Consider the following 19,505-nt stretch of genomic DNA (forward strand, 5'->3'; position numbering starts at 1 on the left):
GTGCACAGGCTAGAGGGCAGCTCTATAACTAATGACGATTCCATGCCTAATGAGAAACACTTTCCTCCAGACACTCAACTTTGTGTGATGCCCCCGCTGTAGTCTGTGTGTTGGGTCCCGGGGACAGAGGAGCTGCAGAAAGCTAGGGTAATGGTTGAAAGCAGGGGTTCAGCAGGGTCTGGCAGCTGCAGATGCTGGGTTTGGGGAGATGATATGCAGTGGTAGGAGTCAAGGTTGGTGGCACTGGCTAGAACTTGTTGCTTTTTCTTTTATCACCAGTGGCTTGCCTGAAGCAGACTGAGGCAGAATGCAGAGGTCTTTCATTTCAGTCAGGCTTTCTTCCACAGCTTTCACAAACTTGGGAGAAGAGGTCTCTTTGCAGTTATGGAAGCTTGAGATGCAGAAAAGGATGCTTTCAGGCTGGGGGTTGTAGCAGGCACCATACCCATCGGGCACCACGGGTCCATAGCAGCAAAACATCTCCATGGAGGTGGGCACCTGCAAGAGAGAACAGGTCAGGAGCTGCTTGTTCTGAAATGCAACCTGTGAGTCTGCCAGAATGAAGTACGTTCTGACAACCCAGGGGCCTCAATGGAGTATTTGCTTCTCTGACTATTTTGGGCTTTTGAATGAATTAACCAAATCAACTGACTGCTTCAGCATAGATGGCCATGGCCAGAGTCATTATGACAAACCCATTTAACCGCATGATAGAAAGAGAAGAGGGCCGTAAGCTATTCCCTGGTGTGAAATCTGCTCTACTTGTGGAGTCAGAAGCTCCCAAATTCACCTGCTGCTGGGTCTCAGCTGAGTCTCTTCTTCACCTGGGGGCCATTGGAGGCACCGAGGCAATCAGAGTAATTTACTAAACAGCACCCTGGTGACACTCAATGGTTCAATGTCTTCCCAGAGGGAGTAATTTATGAACTGGAGGAAATCTGGCCTGTCTCCTCTGTCAACTTTCCCCACATCCTTAATTACTGTCAGCATTGCCTGGCTGGTCTGATTTTTTTCTCCCCACAGTCTGGTCATGCACAATTACCCAGCACTGGGTTTTTTTGAAGTTTGTTATCAATCGGAATTTTAGTTATGTATCTACTATGTTTTGAATTCAGAGCATCCAGATTTTGTAATCCAGACACAAACCCAGAAAATTGTTTCTAAAGGCATTTGAGTCATAAATTGTTCATTTCCAGTTTAAACAAATAAACCACCACACTCTAATTAATTTTATTAGCTGGTGTTAAGGAGAAAATAGAACACATTTTGGGTCAGGTGCAGCGTGGGTTTGTTTTAAACCCACAGGTTTCTGGCGCTGTGTACTTGGACCTTCAGAATGACACTGGTTGTTTTAATGGGGCAGAACAAACCATTAGTCTTGCTAATAGAGTCACCTCATTGTCAGATAAATTTGCCATGCAACAGCTGAAGGCCATAAAGCCATTCCAAAGCACTTTTTGCCCATGGATGGTTTCCTGAAGAATTTATGTTGTGTTCTACCCTTGTTTAGTCACATTTGTGAGCTCACTGCAGAAATGAGAAAATCAAATTACTGAGTGGGCTTTTATCCTCATATACAACTTTATGAGCTCCTTTTATTGCCCATGCCCAGCCTTTCACAGATGAGGTAGAGTTTAGGAAACTGATGTATGGGGGGTACTTTCTTCCCTAAACTGCTGCCTTTCTCTAATGGATTTCATTCTGTCTTTGTGACAGCAGTCTTCCAACAGAACAAGCCTGTGGTGCTGGTTAGGAGATGCTGGGCTGGCAGCTAATCACTTACTGCTGGTCACTGGCCCTTTATAGTAGTGGCTGTGGCCTGCTTGGAGGGCCCTGTCCATACCAGGCATTGGACTGGGCTTTATACCTACATCATCGCATCTAGTTGAGTCAGGACTTCACTCTAGATCTGTCAGTCTTCACAGATAACATTAAAAGAGAGTAAGCATAATGGTTAGGGCACCAGGATGGGTGCTTTCCTGTACTGTCCACCTCTACTAAGATCATGTCTGTGATTACTCCCATTTAGAAGATGAAAACCAGTGCTCTGAACATTTAGGTCATTTTGCAGAAGGTTACAGAGCTCATGAGATGCCGATATAAGAGTTTCCTAAATCCAACAAGCAGGCTGTATTCACTGAGCTCTACAGAAAGCCCACTGGTTACATTAAGTGGCTTCTTGGGTGACGGCCACAGTAGGGCTGTACCTGGCTGGTGGAGAGGACAAATTGATTGCTCATCAAGTATGTTTCATCCGTGAACATCTCAGGTAGCTCCTCACACATTTCTCGGGCCAACTCCCGCAGCCCCAGCAGGTGGTTGTCAATAGCCATCCCTGTTATGGCCTAGGCAGTAGGGAACAAAGAATAGTAAATGAGATGAGGGCTCCCAATACCTCTTCCCCTCTTCTCCAGTTTACAGTGCTAATGGTGACTCCAGGGGCCACAGTTACTCAGTGCTTGCTGTGGACAGTGTGTATGGGAGGCAACCCTTTACCATGTGGCCTCTGCTCCTTAGGCCCTTGTGCATTTTTATATTCATAGGATGAGTCCAGATCTGGCTGCATTCTAGCATGAGTCCCTCCCATACTCACTGCTGTTGTGTACCATGTATGACCACTTAGTGCTCTAAGTGAAAGGAGCAGGTGGGCAGGGCCATGCACAATACGTCTTCAGTTAGTGAAGGAGTCTGGGGAGAGGGAGAAGTGCCAGGCCCAGGGACTGCCAAGCCCTATGCAAACACAGCGAGAGGTGCCCTAGGCTATCATTGGGGCAGACTCTCACCATAACCAACACTTGATCCTTCAGTGGGAGCCCTAGAAATGAGAATAGAGGGTGTTAAATCTGTTCCTGTATCTTAGTTGCTATTTCATGGACCAAGAATCAATTAAACTCAAGTGGATTCAAAATCTAAGAAACTTTTGAGACAGAAAGTAGACATCTTAGCAAAGACCCAGCTGACATTTTCAAGGGAAAAACTTGTTGAATGGAAAAAGGTTTTTTCCTTTTTATCACAAGTATTTGAGTTCTTATCAAAGGATAAGATAATCGCAATGGGTGCTCCAGAATCTCTATGTAGGAGGCACTCAGTGTGTTGGTGTGGCTGGAAGTGGGGCCATGGGCTAGGGCATGCATTCTACATCATTCCCACTTTAGGCTGCAGGTGTAGCACACAACACTGGTTTTTCTTGGATTACATGTTTATTTGGGACAATTTGTTGGGGGGGGCTGATGCAGGCATGGGGGTCACCTCTGGCCTACAGTGATAACCTCTAGGTTACCCTCAGGGCAGTTTGAGTTGCAGAGGGGCCGGGGTTCACAGTTATGTGTTGCCCATCCAGCTGTTACAGCCCCACATATAAGGAAACCTCTCATCACAGTGAACTTTGCTCAGATTTACAAAGCACATATGGAGATTTCGACAGCTATTCTCTTTCAGTTGTGAATGAATGCATAAAGATGTCTCAGAGGTCCTAGTATTTCCACATGTACCTAATTATAGGCTGAAAAGACATATTATACAACCACAGCTCATTTTATTATTATTATTTTTTGAATCCTCATCTAAAGATATTTTTAAGAAAGAGAGAGAAACATCAATGTGAGAGGAAAACATTGATTGGTTGCCTCTTATAGGTTCCCCAACCTGGGATCATACCTGCAACCCAGGTATGTGCCCTGACTGGGAATCAAACCTACAACTCTCAGTGTATGGGACGACACTCCAGCTGACTGAGCCACACCAGCCTGAGCAACCACAGCTTTCTTTATACATGCCCTGTTAGGAGAGGGGAAGAACTGAGCCCATCTGTGAAGTAGAGCGCACTTTCAATTTCTCTATTTAATTGCTGATTTCTGTAGATCTGTAGAAGAAGACAACCCACCCTTGTTTTCACCATCTCTGAACTGACATGCGGCAACTTGCATTGGTTTAACACATTGTTTGGATTAGAACCATGAGTAATAATGAGTGAAATGACTCATCATTAATCTTAATTGAATGCCTACTATGTGCCTGATGTTGCTGGGCACTGGAGTGACAACAGAGAACAAAGCAGTCTTCACCCTCATGGACTTCACCCTCATGGAGTCTTATGTGTGGTGGGAGACAGATATTAACCAACCATTCCAGCAAACTGGTGATTAAAACTGAGGTAAGTGCTATGAAGGAAATCAGAAGGTGCTGTGAAAATATGTGATGAGAGTCTGGACAACATTTGTTTCTTCACTGGAATTTCCTTTCTCCACCACCACTACCAAATATACTTGCCAGATATTTGCAGGGTTCTTGGTTCTTTCCCTTGCCCCTTACCCTGTATGGTCAACCAGGTACCAGATTTACTTATAAGGCATCTTTATAGCTCTTCTCTCCCCATCCTCTATTTTTTTAGTTGTCCCCATCAACTTAAAATAGTTAACACAAAATAATGTGTGGCAATGTTTTGGAGGATAGTTTTCTAAATGTTTTTCCTAAACATTTAATTATCATTTAATTAAAGCTATATTATTTATAATAGCTTAAAAACTGAAACAAACCAATGGCTTATGTCACTTTGCCAGCACTGATTCCCACTCCATGGAGGCAACCACTCAGAATATTTTTGACGTTTACTTTCTTAGTTCTAAATAACATGCTTTGATGGCTGTTACTGCATTTTTTGTTTTACCTATAATCTTCTTATGATAGTAGATGAACTTTGACTCTTTGGTACCCCTGCTCCTCCAATACACTTGCACTCTACTATCTTCCCAATAGTTATAATTTACCTCTTTTTTGCTTCATCAACATTCAGTGTTTACATGATAATAATTATGCAAATATTCACAAATAAGTTCTTTGTGTATTATGATTAGATTTCCTTTCTTACTAAACTTTTTTTTATTTTCCCTAGAATTGACAATTTTTAAATTATGACTTTTTCCCCCTTGCTGAGCTTTCTATAGATCTATAAATAGTTGATTCTTAAATGCTCAGCCAGAAGTATAAAACTTCCCTCAATACAATGAAATATATCTGATAATTATCAGGTTCATTTCTCCTCTCACTTCTTGCTCTTCTATAGACCTATTACTCCCTAGTTCTGCTGAACAGCTGCCAACTTGGGATCTACTTTTACTATCACCCTCTTTTTCTACTTCTTGTATTGAGTCTTCTGATTTTTTGATTCTCTGGCTTTTTTTTTCTTTTTTGTTTTATTCTTACTTTAGTGGTCTACATCCTTCAATAGCTTTACAAAGAAGAAAGCCTAATAAGTAAAAATTTTGAAATCTTATCTGTCTGAATATGCCCTTACCCTGCATGGTTAAATAAAACATCAGCAAAATGAAAAGGGAACCAACCATATGGGAAAATATATTTGCCAATGATACCTCAGGGGTTTGATCTCCAAAATATTTTAAGAACTCACATGACTCCACTCCAGGAAGACAAACAATCCAATTAAAAAATGGGCAAAGGACCTGAATAGACAATTCTCCAAGGAGGACACACAGAAGGCCCAGAGACATATGAAAGGATGCTCAGCATCTCTAGCCATCAGAGAAATGCAAATTAAAACCACCATGAGATACCACTTCACACCAGTCAGAATGGCTGTCACAAACAAATCAACAAACAACAAGTGCTGGTGAGGATGTGGAGAAAAGGAAACCCTAGAATACTGTTGGTGGAAATGCAGACTGGTGCAGACACTGTGGAAAACAGTGTGGAATTTCCCCAAAAAGATAAAAATGGAACTGCCTTTTGACCCAGAGATTCCATTGCTGGGATTATACCCTAAGAATCCCAAAACACCGATCCAAAAGAATATATGCACCCCAATGTTCACAGCAGCACAATTTGCAACAGCCAAGTGCTGGAAGCAACCTAAGTGCCCATCAATAAATGAGTGGATCAAAAAACTATGGTACATTTATACAATGGAATACTATGCAGCAGAAAGAGAAAAAGAGCTACTACCCTTCACGATGGCATGGATGGAACTGGAGAGCATTATGCTAAGTGAAATAAGCCAAGGGGTGAAAGACAAATACCATATGATCTCACCTATAAGTGGAACCTAATCAACAAAACAAACAAGCAAGGAAAATATAACTAGTAACATTGAAATAAAAAACAAACCGACAGTAACAAGGGGGAAGGAGGGAGAGGCTAATGGGGAAAAGAAGGGGAAGGGTCGATTCAAGGAACATGTATAAAGGACCCATGGACAAAGCCAAAGTGGGGAAGGATTGAGGGTGGGAGGTGGGGGTGGGTGGGGCAGGGGAAAGTGGTGGCAGGAAAATGGAGACAAATGTATTAGAACAATAAAAATAAAAACAAAAAAAAGAACGTACCCTTATTCTGTCCTCAAACTTGATGATAGTTTAGTTGGGCATGGAATATGTGTTAAAAATTATATATCCCTCAGAATTTGAAAGTGTTGCCCTACTATCTTCCATCTTTCAGTGATGCCATTGAGAAGTCCAATTACATATCCATCATATTTTCCCCCAGGGTTATTTTTATTTATTGAAAAAGAAATAAAATATTATTTTTATTTATGAATTCAATAACATCCCTTGTCTTTCAGAGGATTTCATTTATAGTTTTAACAAGTCCTTCTGTTTCCTGCGTTGTTTTCATTCCCTTTAGCTTTCTTTTATTTTAAAAATTAAACAAAATTATTTGTTTGTACTCTTTTTAATCTTTTATGTTAGCAGCTCTCCTCAATGTCTGATGATTTATGGCCACCTGTTTATATTTAAGAATAAATCACTGATGAGTAGAAGAATGAGAATGTACTTGTCAACTGGAGGATTTCACTGTGAAGTGAACTGGCTAGGTTTTTTCATTAGGGACCCTCACTGTCAGTGTCTGTGGCTTTGCTCTCCTGACCAGGTCAGTTTTACCACATAGAAATCCTTTAATCTCCTGCTTGCAGAGAGGTGGTAATAAAGGTGTTTAGCTGCATACCTGGAGCTGAGTGGCTGGAGGGTTTACCATTAAGTAAGCCAGCTTTGATTAATCTTCTCTTTTGGAGAAAATATCCACTCCCTCAGCTGTATCTGGTGTCTCCAAGTCTAGAGTCCTTCTTCAACCTCTCCAGAAGATCAGCTTCTAGTCCACCTTTGGGGAAGGGGAAGATACTAGCCTGGCTGCACTGGGGTAGTGGAGAGGAACTGGAAGTCTGTTTCTTATATAAATCATCAACCAATCATCTTCAGCCCCACATGCACCCCTACTTTTGGTGGAAACCCCCAATGTCTGACGTCCTGCAATGTAGTTCATTAGGCTCCTGAGCCTCCCTCATTATTTGCTTGGGTTTCAGCTTCCTCTGGTCTGCTAAATTAGTTGTCACCTGTTTTACTTTTCAGCTCTGAAACTTATCTGTCACTTCTTTTCTATTCTCTTTTTCCTAATGTATTTGTGGCTTAAAAATCCCTTTGCTGCCCCGGCCAGTGTGGCTCAGCTGGTTGGAGTGTCATCCCATAACCAAAAGGCTAAGGGTTCAATCTCCGGTCCAGGTGAGTACAATCCCCAGTCCAGGCACATATGGGGGGCAACGAATTGATGCTTATCTCTTTCATAAATATTTCTCTCTCTTCCTCCTTTTCTCTCTAAAAGCAATAAAAAATGTCCTCAGGTGAGGATTAAAATCTTCTGAAATTCCTTTGCTGATATTTTTGATGGTTTTAGGGGGAGTGACAGTTAACCCTTGTGTTCAATTCACCATATTTAATCAAGAGTTTGTACTTCCTCATTTACACAATGGAATACTATGCAGGAGAAAGAAAAAAAGAAGTACTAAACTTCGCGACAGCATGGATGGAACTAGAGAGCATTATGCTAAGCAAAATAAGCCAGGGGGGCGAAAGACAAATACCATATGATCTCACCTATAAGTGGAACCTCACCAACAATACAGAGATGCAAGGAAAATAAGACCAACAACACTGAAAGGAAAAGAAACCAACAGAGACAAGAGGGAAGGAGGGAGGGGGGCGGAGGAAATGAAAGGGAAGGGGAAAGTCAAGGAACATATAGCAAGGTCTCATGGACAAAACCAAAGGGGAAGAGTTGAGGGAGGGAGGGAGAGGGCAAAGGAAAGTGGTGGGGGGTAGGCAGAGACAAATGTATTTGAAAAAATAAATTAATTAATTAAAATAAAAAAGACACGTTAAAAAAAGTTTGTACTTCCTCTTCAGCCCCCATCCCTGCTCTACTTCAGTCCTTATATCAGCTTTTTTAAAATATATATAGGTCCTTATACATAATCAGCATTGCTACCCCTTGGCACCCAATGTTCCAATCAGGTCCTCATCCTACCTGGTCATCAGAGTAGCTTTGTAACAGGAAAATCCAACATAATGAGCTATCTTGCTTCTCTGTTCTTTATACATACTGAACTACTTGCTTTTCCTTCAATGTGCATTATTCTCTCAAGACTTCGCCTTTGCACATGCTGTTGCCTCCTGGGTCCATCCTTTCTTTCTATGTCTGTTATAAGTACTTCCTCATCTTTCATGTCTCATTAAGCACCATTTCCTCTATGAAGTCTTGGCTTTCCCAAGCAGAAGAATGAGCTAGTTCCTCCATGCTCTCTGCTACTTCTTGTGGGGTCCTTTCACATAGGATTGGATCTATCATTTAAGGGCCTCTTCTACTAATTGCACAGTAAACTCCCAATGTCAGGCTTATAAACTACTTTTTTTATTTTATAACACTCAGCACTATATAAAGGCATAAAACAGAAAACCAAAAAATAGCCATTGGAAACATGAGAGTGAGTTTGATTTTCTACAAACAGAACACTCTACTCTTTGGAATTAGAGACCTATATTGGAGAATATAGTGAATTAGGGGAAAGTCTACATTGACTAGTTTTAAAATCCAGATATGAATTGTACTTGCTTTCAACTACATTGAGTGAAATCTGGTGAACTCCTTTTTAAAGACTGTATCAGAATGACTTGCAATTAACATATTGATCACCTGTCCCAGAAATAGCTTATTCTCTGTTTTCTATATGCTGGCTTGCAGTGCTAGAAAGTAAATTATTTCTCTAAACTAGGGAAATATTTTCCTTACAATTTTGATGTCTCTATTAATTTTCAGAAAAGACCTTTTATTTATAAGCAGTATAAATAAAAATATGAAGAATAAGAAAGCAAAATCACTGCTTCACTTGTGATTGTGCAAGGTGTAGAAACCACTGCAGTTTGCCAGACCCAGGTGCAAACTCCTCACATTTGACTTCTCTTGTAATATAAAGAATAAATTGCTGTACATATTTCATACTAATATTATTGTTGTTTCAAAGACCATTCATGGTATTCTTGTAAAATCCATGTAGAAAACAGGAGAGGTGCGTTATCTAGGTTCTAAAAACAAGAAGGAGACTCTGAGAGGCAGGGTGATCTTGCCAACTGACTGGGCAATTGGTGGCTCAGCTCTCACCCAGCTTGGGTGGTGGCCCTGCTCTGGTGGTTCCAGCTCTGGCACAGCCCACAGTCATAAGGTCAAGCAAGGAGGTGCCTTATCACTCACCATGACTGTGTACTCAGTCTGGGCTCGGATGGCATCCTTCAGAAGCAGCAGTTTCTCTGAATCCTGGAAACAGATCATATACAAATATGGAGTTTAAGAGGCTGCTCAGTGACAAAAAGGTCAAAGGAGGTAATTGTCATAGATTTGAGCAGACAGGTAGCCTCCTTGAGACTTCTCAGATGGAGCAGACCTTACCGGCAGAGCAGCCTTGTGGTCAGTGATAGCTTTCACAAAGCTCAGTGCCTCTGGAGTGGCTGATCGAATGTTGTCCACCCGTCCCTCCTGGAACCGGCGAATAGATGCGCTCTCATAGGTGGGTGCGAGTCTGCGATGGAGCCTGCATAAGTGAGAGGTGAATGGCAAATGGTGATGCATTCTCAGGCATTCAGAAATGCTGAGAGAATGATAGTCCAGCTGGCTTTATTTTACAGTCCTGACTTGGCATAATATTTCACTTTAACCTTGATTAATTTTAGAGGCAATTTCCCATAGATGAATTTTGTAAGAGTCTAATATGAAGAGCTATGTACATTTCCATACATTGGTGATACTGCACAGATATAAAATAAAGAAGTGACTGGTAGCTTTAAAAAAAAATCCCAATCTGGCGAGAAACCTAGAAATTTCTACAAGACCTGATGACTGTTTGATTAATGGTACAGAATGGAATAATTGTGTAATTAATCATTCACACTCTTGAGAGAATCCTGTTTTATTTAAAACAATTCAAGCACGAACTATGGATGGAGGGAGGGAAGGGCCTCAGTGGTCGCTGGAGTAAGGTGTTGCAATGTGTAGGGGCAGCTGGGCTTCTAACAGACCCATGGGCAGTATGGCTGTGTCTCTCATCCTTAAGGCCTATGATGGGAGCCGTTGCAGCCACTGCCCACAATAGCCAGAGAAAGTCTCTTCCTTAGGCATGTGAACCAAGTGAGCACCCCTAGGCTTGTGTGCTTGGCTGGCACACACCTTTGTTTACAAGTCAGTAAAGTCCTTGATGTTGGGGTTGAAAGAAGGGAAAGACACAGAACTCAGAGAAGAGCAGTGACAATACCAAGTCACACAGTAAGTCACAGCTTCCTCAGGGCATGTCTGTGCTACACTGGGTTAACTCCAGGAGGGTGGAAGGCCAAGTCCAATTCAGCACAGTGCTTGTTTCTGTATTGCTTGGTGAGCAAGTGAATAAACTTTTATTACACCTATATCTAATTTTTCCAAGACACTGGCAGGGAACTCATTTCCCATATCTCTATGGCCACTGGAGGCAAATGCTCTACCAAGCATTAAAATAGATGCCATCACTGGCTGGAAACTGATCAACCCCAATTGAGGCAGCTTCCAGGGTTTTGCTGAATCTAGAAGAAGCTTTTATTTTAAATATATTAAAGCTTATACTGTGAAGAATGTTCTCCATGGGAAGCAGATCATGTTTTAGCTTTTCAATGAGTCCTGGGATCATCTGGTCATGTCCAGTGACAGCAAAGATCACATTAGGAGGGGGTGCTCTGTGTAGGCTCCTCTTGGCTTTGGATCTGAAGATCTGAAGTACTCATTCAGTGAAGTCCCTAGTCATGGCTCGAGCAGGAACCTGACCTCATGGCCCATTTCAGCCAGTTGATATCTGAGCATCAGAATAGCACTGACTGCAATTCCAGACATCAGGTCCTGCCACAGTTCTGTGCTGGCAAGGCCTCTGTGTCCCAGTGATGAAGGCGACATCAGGCTTTACCAATGAGTAGTAAGAAGACAGATGCTCAGAGTGGCTGCTCCCTTTCCCATGAGTTACAGCCCCATGTGGGACACTAGGATCAGGATGCTGTGTCAACAGGGGTGCTGCCTGCTTATTAGTAAGCGTTCCTTGCTCCAGCTTTAGACAAGGTCACTTCCTGTTTCCCTGGGTGTTACAAACTGAACACAGATCTGGTGGAACAACTGCTCTTTGCTAGCAATGCCAGTTTATGAACAGTTGCATCTGGAATACTGGAGCCAACTGAAGTCAGCCGTATCTTGAGGAAGATTTGCTTTGCATGTTAGTTTTAGCATTCTATAAAAGGTGAGTCAGGTGCTCTACTCTGCCTTCAACCATTACTACCTACAACTATAGAGATTTTTCTAAATCACAGACTTGACTGTGTCATGTATAGCTAACACTCCTGTAGTGTCTTCTCATGTTTGACTCAGTACCTGATGCCTGCTCTGTGCCAGGAGTGCAAGGTACCCAGAATGTCATGCTTAGGAGAGACAGCTTAGAAAACAAAGTTGACAAATCAACGAACAAGGTAGTTCACATGAAAGACAATTGTCATGAAAGAAAAAGATAACTGAATTGGTATGATAGAGAACTGGGTGGCAAGGAGGCCTGAGGTGGATACTTTAGATAAGAGGGTCATGAAGGGCCTCTAAAGGCTGACACCTGAGTAGTGGGAAGGAGCTGGCAGGCGAAGAGTGATGGTGACATGTGACTAGGCAGAGATACAGCCAGAGCAAAGGTCTAGCAGCGGGGAAGAGCTTTGGGGAGGAACCCAGGTAAGGCCAGGGAACTTTTGTAAGCTTGGACTTTGTTCTAAGCATAGTGGGAAGCCATTAGGAGGGTTCAAGGAGGTAAATGATAGTTTCTGATTTTCATATTTCCAAGTTCATGCTTTATGAAGATAGGATATAGTGGGTAAGATTGGAGGCAGAGATCCCCAGGGAGCACACTGCAGTTGACTGAGCATGAGATGACAGGGGCTTGGGAAGGCCCAACAGTGGTGGAGGTAGAAATGGAGGTGAAGGGCAAAGAGACACTTGGGAAACAACTAACATGGTAGGGGATGAGAGACAAATCAAGGAGGAGTCCAAAATCTTTGACTCGACCCACTGAAGGATGATAGTTCTACTTTATTATTGCAACCAGAATAATGGGAGGTTATGTCACAGCTCCAGAGGCCCAGGGGGACTGGAAGGGATATGGAGGAGGAGCATCTTCACAGTCCAATGTCCCTATTACCTGTTTGGCCTTGGTTAGCTTCCTTCCTGCCATTTGTGCTCTGCATCCCTGGGTCATCACTCAGGTAAGTGACTGACTATGACATTGTTCATTCTCTTTTCTGAGAAAGTTTCATACCTTGAAACCCAGTTAGGTGGCACCTTTACCAAGCAGTCTGCCCTGGTCATCCTCCTGTTCTCTAAACCCACAGAAAGTCTTTCTCCCTCCAGGGTACTTCTAGACTCTAGAGTCTAGAGAAGCTTGTCAATCAGCCCTTCTGGGCAGGTTTTGCTCACCTGTAGAAGGCCAGTTGGAGAGCCACCTGAATGAAGGCATCGGGGCTGCATTTCTGCTTCTTAATGAATGTCTTCCCATAATTGTCAAACTTATAAACAATGAAGTCGAGATTTTTTACTATTCTGTGGGGGGAAAAATGCTTTTATTTCATGAAAAATAGAATGCACACATCAAAGAATCTAAACAAGTTTTTTGAGCCTAGTCTATGTACTAGCACTCCAGAAGTTCAGGACACAGTCCCTGCCCTCCAGGAATGGATCAGTATGTCAGAGACGGTCCTTGGCATATTCAAATGGCAGAGGGTGTGCTGGACCAAGCTTTCTCTGAGCTGAAGATGAGGTGTGGCTGGACAAGATGGTGGCTCAGCTCTGGCTCAGCTCTGGGACTGGAGGGAGATGGGCTTGACTGCAGGGAGGGACATGGAGGCAGAACAGATATTTGCATGAGAAGGAGAACAGTGCTAACAAACACAGTCATAAAATCCCTCTGCTCACAGAAGTGAGCCTGAGAGAGATCACTTGTTTGACCGGTTTGGGAAGATATGTCCAGCATCTTTGTGTGTTCTTTTGGCATTCTGGCCATCCTGCCAGATCCACAGACCCTCTCTGTCCGGGGCAAAGCCCACTTCTCAGATGGCTGGAAATAGCTTCTCCTCACTGAGACTCATCCCTGTTGTGCTTTGGAAAGAAAGACCTGGAACCTGACTGCTCTGCACAGTCACCACAGTAAAGACTGCTTGCCAGTGACTAAAAGTCCATTTTACCCAGACACTGATGTTGTGGCTGCCGTGACATGCCCAGATATTTGCTGCCCAGGAGTCATTGTAAGAATAGCAGGAAGAGTCCCTGAGTCTACACTGAGACCCTTGAGCACCCCAATAATGACCAATCTCCTCCTTCATAATGAGCTTGGGGTCTGGGCTGACTGCCCCCTGCAGCAATGTCCAGTCAGGTCCACACCATCTGCCTACCAGCCATGTGTAAAAGCAGAGCCTTGGGGGAGAAACCTGGGCCTCCACTCACTCACCTGCTCCCTCAGGACCTGACACTCCCTGCCTGCCCCTCCTTGAATTATTTCTCCTGCCTCAGAGAACCTCAGCTCTCAATGTGGCCATGCCAGGCTCTGGGGACTCAGCAGAACTCAGAGAATCAGTTCCCATGGGAACTCAACCCTCAGTCTGACCTGTTGACTCATTGTCTCCACACAAGCTGAGCTCAGAATCAAGACAGGCCCTTGGAAACCTTTCGCTCAAGCTCTGCCCACTTGGACCCCACACTTTCCCTCTTCTCCATCTTCCAGAAAGAGGAGCTGTGGGCCTCAGGATCAAGTGAGACCTGCTCAAACCCCTAAAAGTGTGCAGGATCCTTCTTCTTCCCAGGGCTCAGCAACTAACTCACCTTCCTAGTAGCTTGCTTATCCCAAAACAGCTGTGTATGGTTGAGATATGAGCACCACCTTATTGAGGAACACCCAAGGCCACTCTTCCATGAAAGCCAGTCAGTCTTCATAGCAGCTTGCAGGGGACTTGTCCTCTGCACCCTTAGCCTCCAAGCCAGCCACACTCTATCCAGCTCACCTACCCTATTCCCAGAGTCTGCTGGCTGGCTCCCCGAAACCCCCTGTACAAAATCCTCCAGGGCTTCTCACAGCTTCCAGGCCCTGTGACATGAGGAGCATGAAACTCTTCATAATGAGGCTCCAGCTTCTCTTTAGTGTCCCTAACTCTGGCCATTCTCTCACTTGTTATTCTCTGAAGTAGTCTGGATCTTTATCAACCCCAACCCCCTTCCGCCAGCTGCCTGCAACACAAACTCCTCTCCATCTCTCAAGGCCCATCTTTGTAAAGTCCCCCTCAATGTCCTGGCAGAATTCAGCTCTTGTGTCCTCTGTGGGTTCATATCTGTATGCCTTTGTTTGGTTTTTGGCACTTACTACATCACACATTTTTTCTTTGGGGATTTGCTTCCTCCACTAAAGTTTGGAGGGCAGGTCTCACAGAACATTCATTTCTGTGTCCTCAGAGCTTTACCACAGGCCTGGCACAAACTAGAGCTCTGCACATATTGGTTGAATGAATGAATGAATGAATGAATGAATGAATGAATACACTCATGTTCACTTACTGAATGAGAGAATGAACAACCAAGGTCCAGATTCAGTTGTCAGCCCTTGGCTCTCCTCACACCTCGCCACTGCCAGTACTGTGCTCCCCAAGAGGGGCCCACACTCATCCCTGGCCCCCCTGCCTGGGTCCTATTAGGGGTCTTTGCTCCCCTGCCTGGGTACCTTTAGGGCCTGAACTGCCCTTGGGAATAAAACCCTCCTTGTCAAGGTGCAGTGAAAATTCAAGCAAATTGAAATAGCTTGGATTCAAATGACCTATTCAAACCAGTTGTTTATTACTCCCCCCAAACAGAATGATTTCCCCATCTTGACTGTGCTCAGTCAAGTGAAACCCTTGAAAAAAAAAACTGCTCCATGTTTGCATTTTATGGAAATGATGGATCCTTTGGCAAGCTTATTTCCCCTAGAGTTATAACTCCCCTTTAGTTTGACTACATTTTCATGAGGGGATGGGGAGCAGAGGAGCTGGGGTCCCTGAAACTTATCAGGGACTCTTGGCAGCCAATGTGGGAAGGACATTGGTGACCCCCAGAGCATCACTCCAAAGAAGGCTGGAGCTTTTCCTTACCGTTGAAGTTTTTCTGCTGAGGAGGCTAAGAAACCTTGAATTACCGGGGAGCATTTCCACCTCAGCCTCCTGGGAGCTGGCAGCTCAGTGACAGAGTCAGCTCGGACTAGCTTCTTGCTGTTCCTCATCCTGCAGGCACAGAGAAGTGACCTCCTCAGCCCTGAGAGCTGAGGGCTGCAGGCAGCATTTTTCTTTGCCCTCTGCAGTCATCTCAGCTATTTGAAGTTCAGAGGATATAAGGTGCCCCCGAAGCACTGTACTAACGAACAGAGTGAAGCTCAGAGAGCCCACACAGATTAGCAGGTGGCAGAGCCAGGATTCTATCCAGTTCTATCTGACTGCAAAGCCAGTTGTTGTTGTTTTTTTTTAACATTTTCCTGTTCTACTATATTATACCATAACAACTATAAAACATTTGGAGATAAATTGAAGCAAATTATGTCATTCTGTTTGCTAAGGTTGGTCTGGGTTTTCAGAGATCCTAAAGAGTTCCTAAACCGTGGAAGAGGTTTAGAACATAAAATCAGGGAGAAGATTCTAAAAAAAAGAGAATAAGGGAAGTGGTAAATGGAGGAAGGAACCTAGTGTGTTAAAAGTCAGAGAAGCCCTTAGTCGGCCAGTTTGGAAGCTAAGGAGAGAGATGCAGCCTGAGAAGATAGAGAGAGCTGCAGCTCAGAAACCTTCTGTCTGTGCTGGATCATCAGTTAGCCGATCCTGGACTTGGGGACAAACCATAGGGATTGATCAGAGCTTCCCTGGTCAAAGCAGATGCTCCTTCTTAGCTAGAAATTCTTTGCCATGCTTCTGCCTAACTGCCTGGATGGTCCCTTCTGTCCATGGCTGATAAAATGTATAATGTGTCATTCAAGCTAGTTTGCAAACTCATTTTTTGCTAAGACACTTTCCAGACTAACACGAGCCCCATGTAGCCACCCCAGTTTTTCTTGGCCTAGCTAAGCAGTCCAGTTTTGACAGCATGGCTACTCTGGAAGGGTCCTCCCTCCAGACTCACATGTGCTTGAGCAGATGTTCCACGCACTGCACCAGGACGATGCCATCAAATGGGGAGTGCTCACACACCACACCGCAGGTGCCATCCCGGCCCACCACAAACTGTAATAAAGAAGAGAGAGGTGAGCACACCTCTGGTAGAGTCAGCATTTCAAACCTGCCCCTAAGCTCCAGGCCAGGTGCCCCTGGCCTCTCAAGGGGCTCCCTCCTCAGGGACATTAAAGCACATTACCTTCTGAAAAGAACACTTCATGCAGTTGCCAGGGCCAGAGAATGCGGGAGTCTCAAACAGCACTAAACTGTGCAACCTCCTTACCAGAAATGCTCTGCGCAGTGAAAGTGCAGCATGTTCACTGGCTGAAGTATCCCAGCAATTCCTGAAAGGCTGTGCACACTCTCTGTAGGTCATGGGCAAGCTCCTTCAGCTTCTGTTAGGCCTGTTTCCCCTTTACAGTAAGTGTCAGGACCACACCTTCTACTGCACCGTGTCATGATGTGCCTGATGGCCGATGTGTGTTTGGGCAACAATGATTTTATTCCCAGCACCTATAGCAGTGTTCACTCCACAGTAGGTGCTCAATAATTTTGTTGTATGACTGAATGAAAGATAACAATCTAATTTGGACAACGCACAGATTCCTAGTGAGAAATAAAATATCCCTTCATGGGAGTGAGGAAAAGTATGCTGAGGGTGCCCCATCAACTGCTGCCTGGGCTTTCTGTCTGGGACCCAGATTTCAGTTCTGTTGTAGTTGCCAGCCAGCTGGCAGAACTTCAGCGAGACAATTCAGCTCTCTGACTTCAGTCTGCTCTCATTTAACTTGGATCGAGTTAGGCTGGTCCACAGAATTGATATGAGGATTATAGAGAAGATATATGAAAGGACCATGGGAACTGTAAAGATTACATATGTTTTTTTTCATGACAAAGGTTGTATTTAGCTGACTTGGAAAAGGGACATAGTCAATGCACAAAAGTACTGGGAGAAAATAAGAATGAGATTTGATTCTTAAAGCACAATCCAAATAAAGTAGGGCTGCCTTGTAGCTTGTCTAGTGCAGCATCACACTCAGGGGGCATCTGCCTAACATCCATAATCAACAAGCAAACAAGCAAGCTATTGAAGGCTGTACAGCACACAGTGGAGCTGACTATCTCCAGGTCTCCCTCAATCTCTCACATAGTTGTCCTCTGCTCAAATCTTTGCTCTCACTCTTCAAACTTCCCATAGAGTTTCTTTCAAAACCCATCCCTGCAGGCTCATTTCTCTCTTCCCCGATGTCCCCTGCCTTCTGTCCTGTGAAAGCTCTCAGTCCTTTCAATTCCTGTTCATGAAGCCAGTTGGGCTTCTCCAACTCACCTGATAATCTGTCCTACCTTTGAAAAAAACCCAGAGGTGGGTATGAGTACCCACGTGAGGCAGGGAGGGGAGGATTGTGCCCACTCACATATTAGTGCTTTTCTGCCACTGTCACTAAAAGAAAGAGAGGCAAACAGTCTCTTTTGAAAGCTGTTAACCAAGCCTCACTATATTTCAGGTCCTGTACATCCATTACATCATTTCCCTCCCACAGCTGCTCTGTGAAAGGCTACAAGCCATTAGCACTGTTGGTGAAGGCTGAAACAGCCAGTGCAGTAGCAACAGGACTCATCAGAAAGAGCAGAATCAATATGCACACCAATAAAAAGGGTAACCTGCAGAATGCAGGGGACAGCGAAAGAGAAAAATAAGCCTAGAAATGCCCACTATGTGTGAGCAATGCTAACCAAAAGCATAGAGATTGCTGGCTGCTATTTAATAAAGTCATTGTGAAAGTGTGGTGGCTTAGAAATGAACAAGAATCGATTTAGGATTGGCATGCTGGGGAAAAACAATGTAAGAACAGGAATGAATGGTCCCACCCCTCAACCTCATCGCCATTTGCGTGAGTGTTTTCCTCCAGGCCAAAGTGACTGTCTTGTTTCTTGGCTAATGTCATAGGAATGAAAAAAAACAAAAACAAAAACAAAAAACCCCAATTGCTTCATTTCATTTTATGACTTTTTCTGTGTAGACACTGAGATGCCCTATTTCTCAGGGAAGGAGGAAAGTGTGTCAAAATGGCCAGGCCAAGGTGACATAAATTCAGAAAAGCTGACATCCCTGGGAATCAGATATGATTCTTGCTGAATGTGTTGAAGATTTGTTCAGTGGGAGGAGCACCTGGCATGCCCCCACCTTACAGTGTGTGATGGGAGATGAAGAGTGAGCCAGGTCTGACCCAGAGGGCCCTCAGCCTGGCAGAGGCTGCAAGAAAGTTAGGGAGCTTGAGTGGGGTTTGGTCCCTTGCTCTTTACTGAAGAAGGCCTTTCTCCTGGCCAGTCTACCGATGACACCAGTGACACATCTCCAACTCCTTTAGCTCTCTTGGCTCTACATGCAGCATCCTTGGCAGCAGAGGCTGGTGAGTGAGTCTGCTGGCTGTGAGCAGAGCTGGCACGGGCCACTGGCCATGCCTCAGGGGAGGCTTACCTGCAGGGACTTGTCATACCAGCGGTTCGCCCCATTCTTGCTGCAGCCTCCGCCATGAAGGAGCTGGAGTGCCCTGTTGGTGTCACTGAGCTCCAGGCCTCCTGGGGCATCCAGACACACCAGACAGATGCAGCGCTCGATCATGTCCAGCGAATCCCGATTGGTGGAGTCTGCAGGGCAGGCAAGCAAGGCTTTATCCCCTGTCCCACTTGGGGCCTGGGGTCCCCTCTGCAAAGCCTCACATGCCACAGGCAGACACACATGGACTCCCAGATATGGATCCAGTTCTGACCCTTCCCCTATCCCAGTCAGTGGTCTGGAAAGTTAGCCAGATTGTCTTAGGTTTCTATACTAACCTCAGGGCCCAGCTCAGCCTCAGAGTCCCTCCAACTGTGATCAGTTCTGGTTCCAGCAATGTGGTCACTGGCCGTGCCTACCAGGATGAGAAGAGCTGGTACAGGGCCTTCTCCATGGAAATTAAACACTACGCCGAGGGA

General features: G+C 44.5%; 1 protein-coding gene across 1 annotated transcript in view; it reads right to left on the reverse strand.

The window, feature by feature from the left end:
- Positions 1 to 228: 228 nt before the first annotated feature.
- Positions 229 to 19,505, reverse strand: part of CHAT (choline O-acetyltransferase) — a 67,615-nt gene continuing 48,338 nt past the window's right edge. The window contains exons 7-14 of the mRNA XM_054572332.1: positions 19,009 to 19,178; positions 16,498 to 16,598; positions 15,486 to 15,614; positions 12,793 to 12,915; positions 9,724 to 9,865; positions 9,529 to 9,591; positions 2,208 to 2,345; positions 229 to 498 (exon numbers count right to left, since the gene is read on the reverse strand). Of these exons, the coding sequence (XP_054428307.1) occupies positions 229 to 498; positions 2,208 to 2,345; positions 9,529 to 9,591; positions 9,724 to 9,865; positions 12,793 to 12,915; positions 15,486 to 15,614; positions 16,498 to 16,598; positions 19,009 to 19,178 (1,136 nt within the window). The remainder of the gene's footprint in view (positions 499 to 2,207; positions 2,346 to 9,528; positions 9,592 to 9,723; positions 9,866 to 12,792; positions 12,916 to 15,485; positions 15,615 to 16,497; positions 16,599 to 19,008; positions 19,179 to 19,505) is intronic.

This window comes from Pteronotus mesoamericanus, unplaced genomic scaffold (assembly GCF_021234165.1).
Source record: "Pteronotus mesoamericanus isolate MK-2021 breed Mesoamerican mustached bat unplaced genomic scaffold, CSHL_Meso_final contig_230, whole genome shotgun sequence".
NCBI lineage: Eukaryota > Metazoa > Chordata > Mammalia > Chiroptera > Mormoopidae > Pteronotus > Pteronotus mesoamericanus.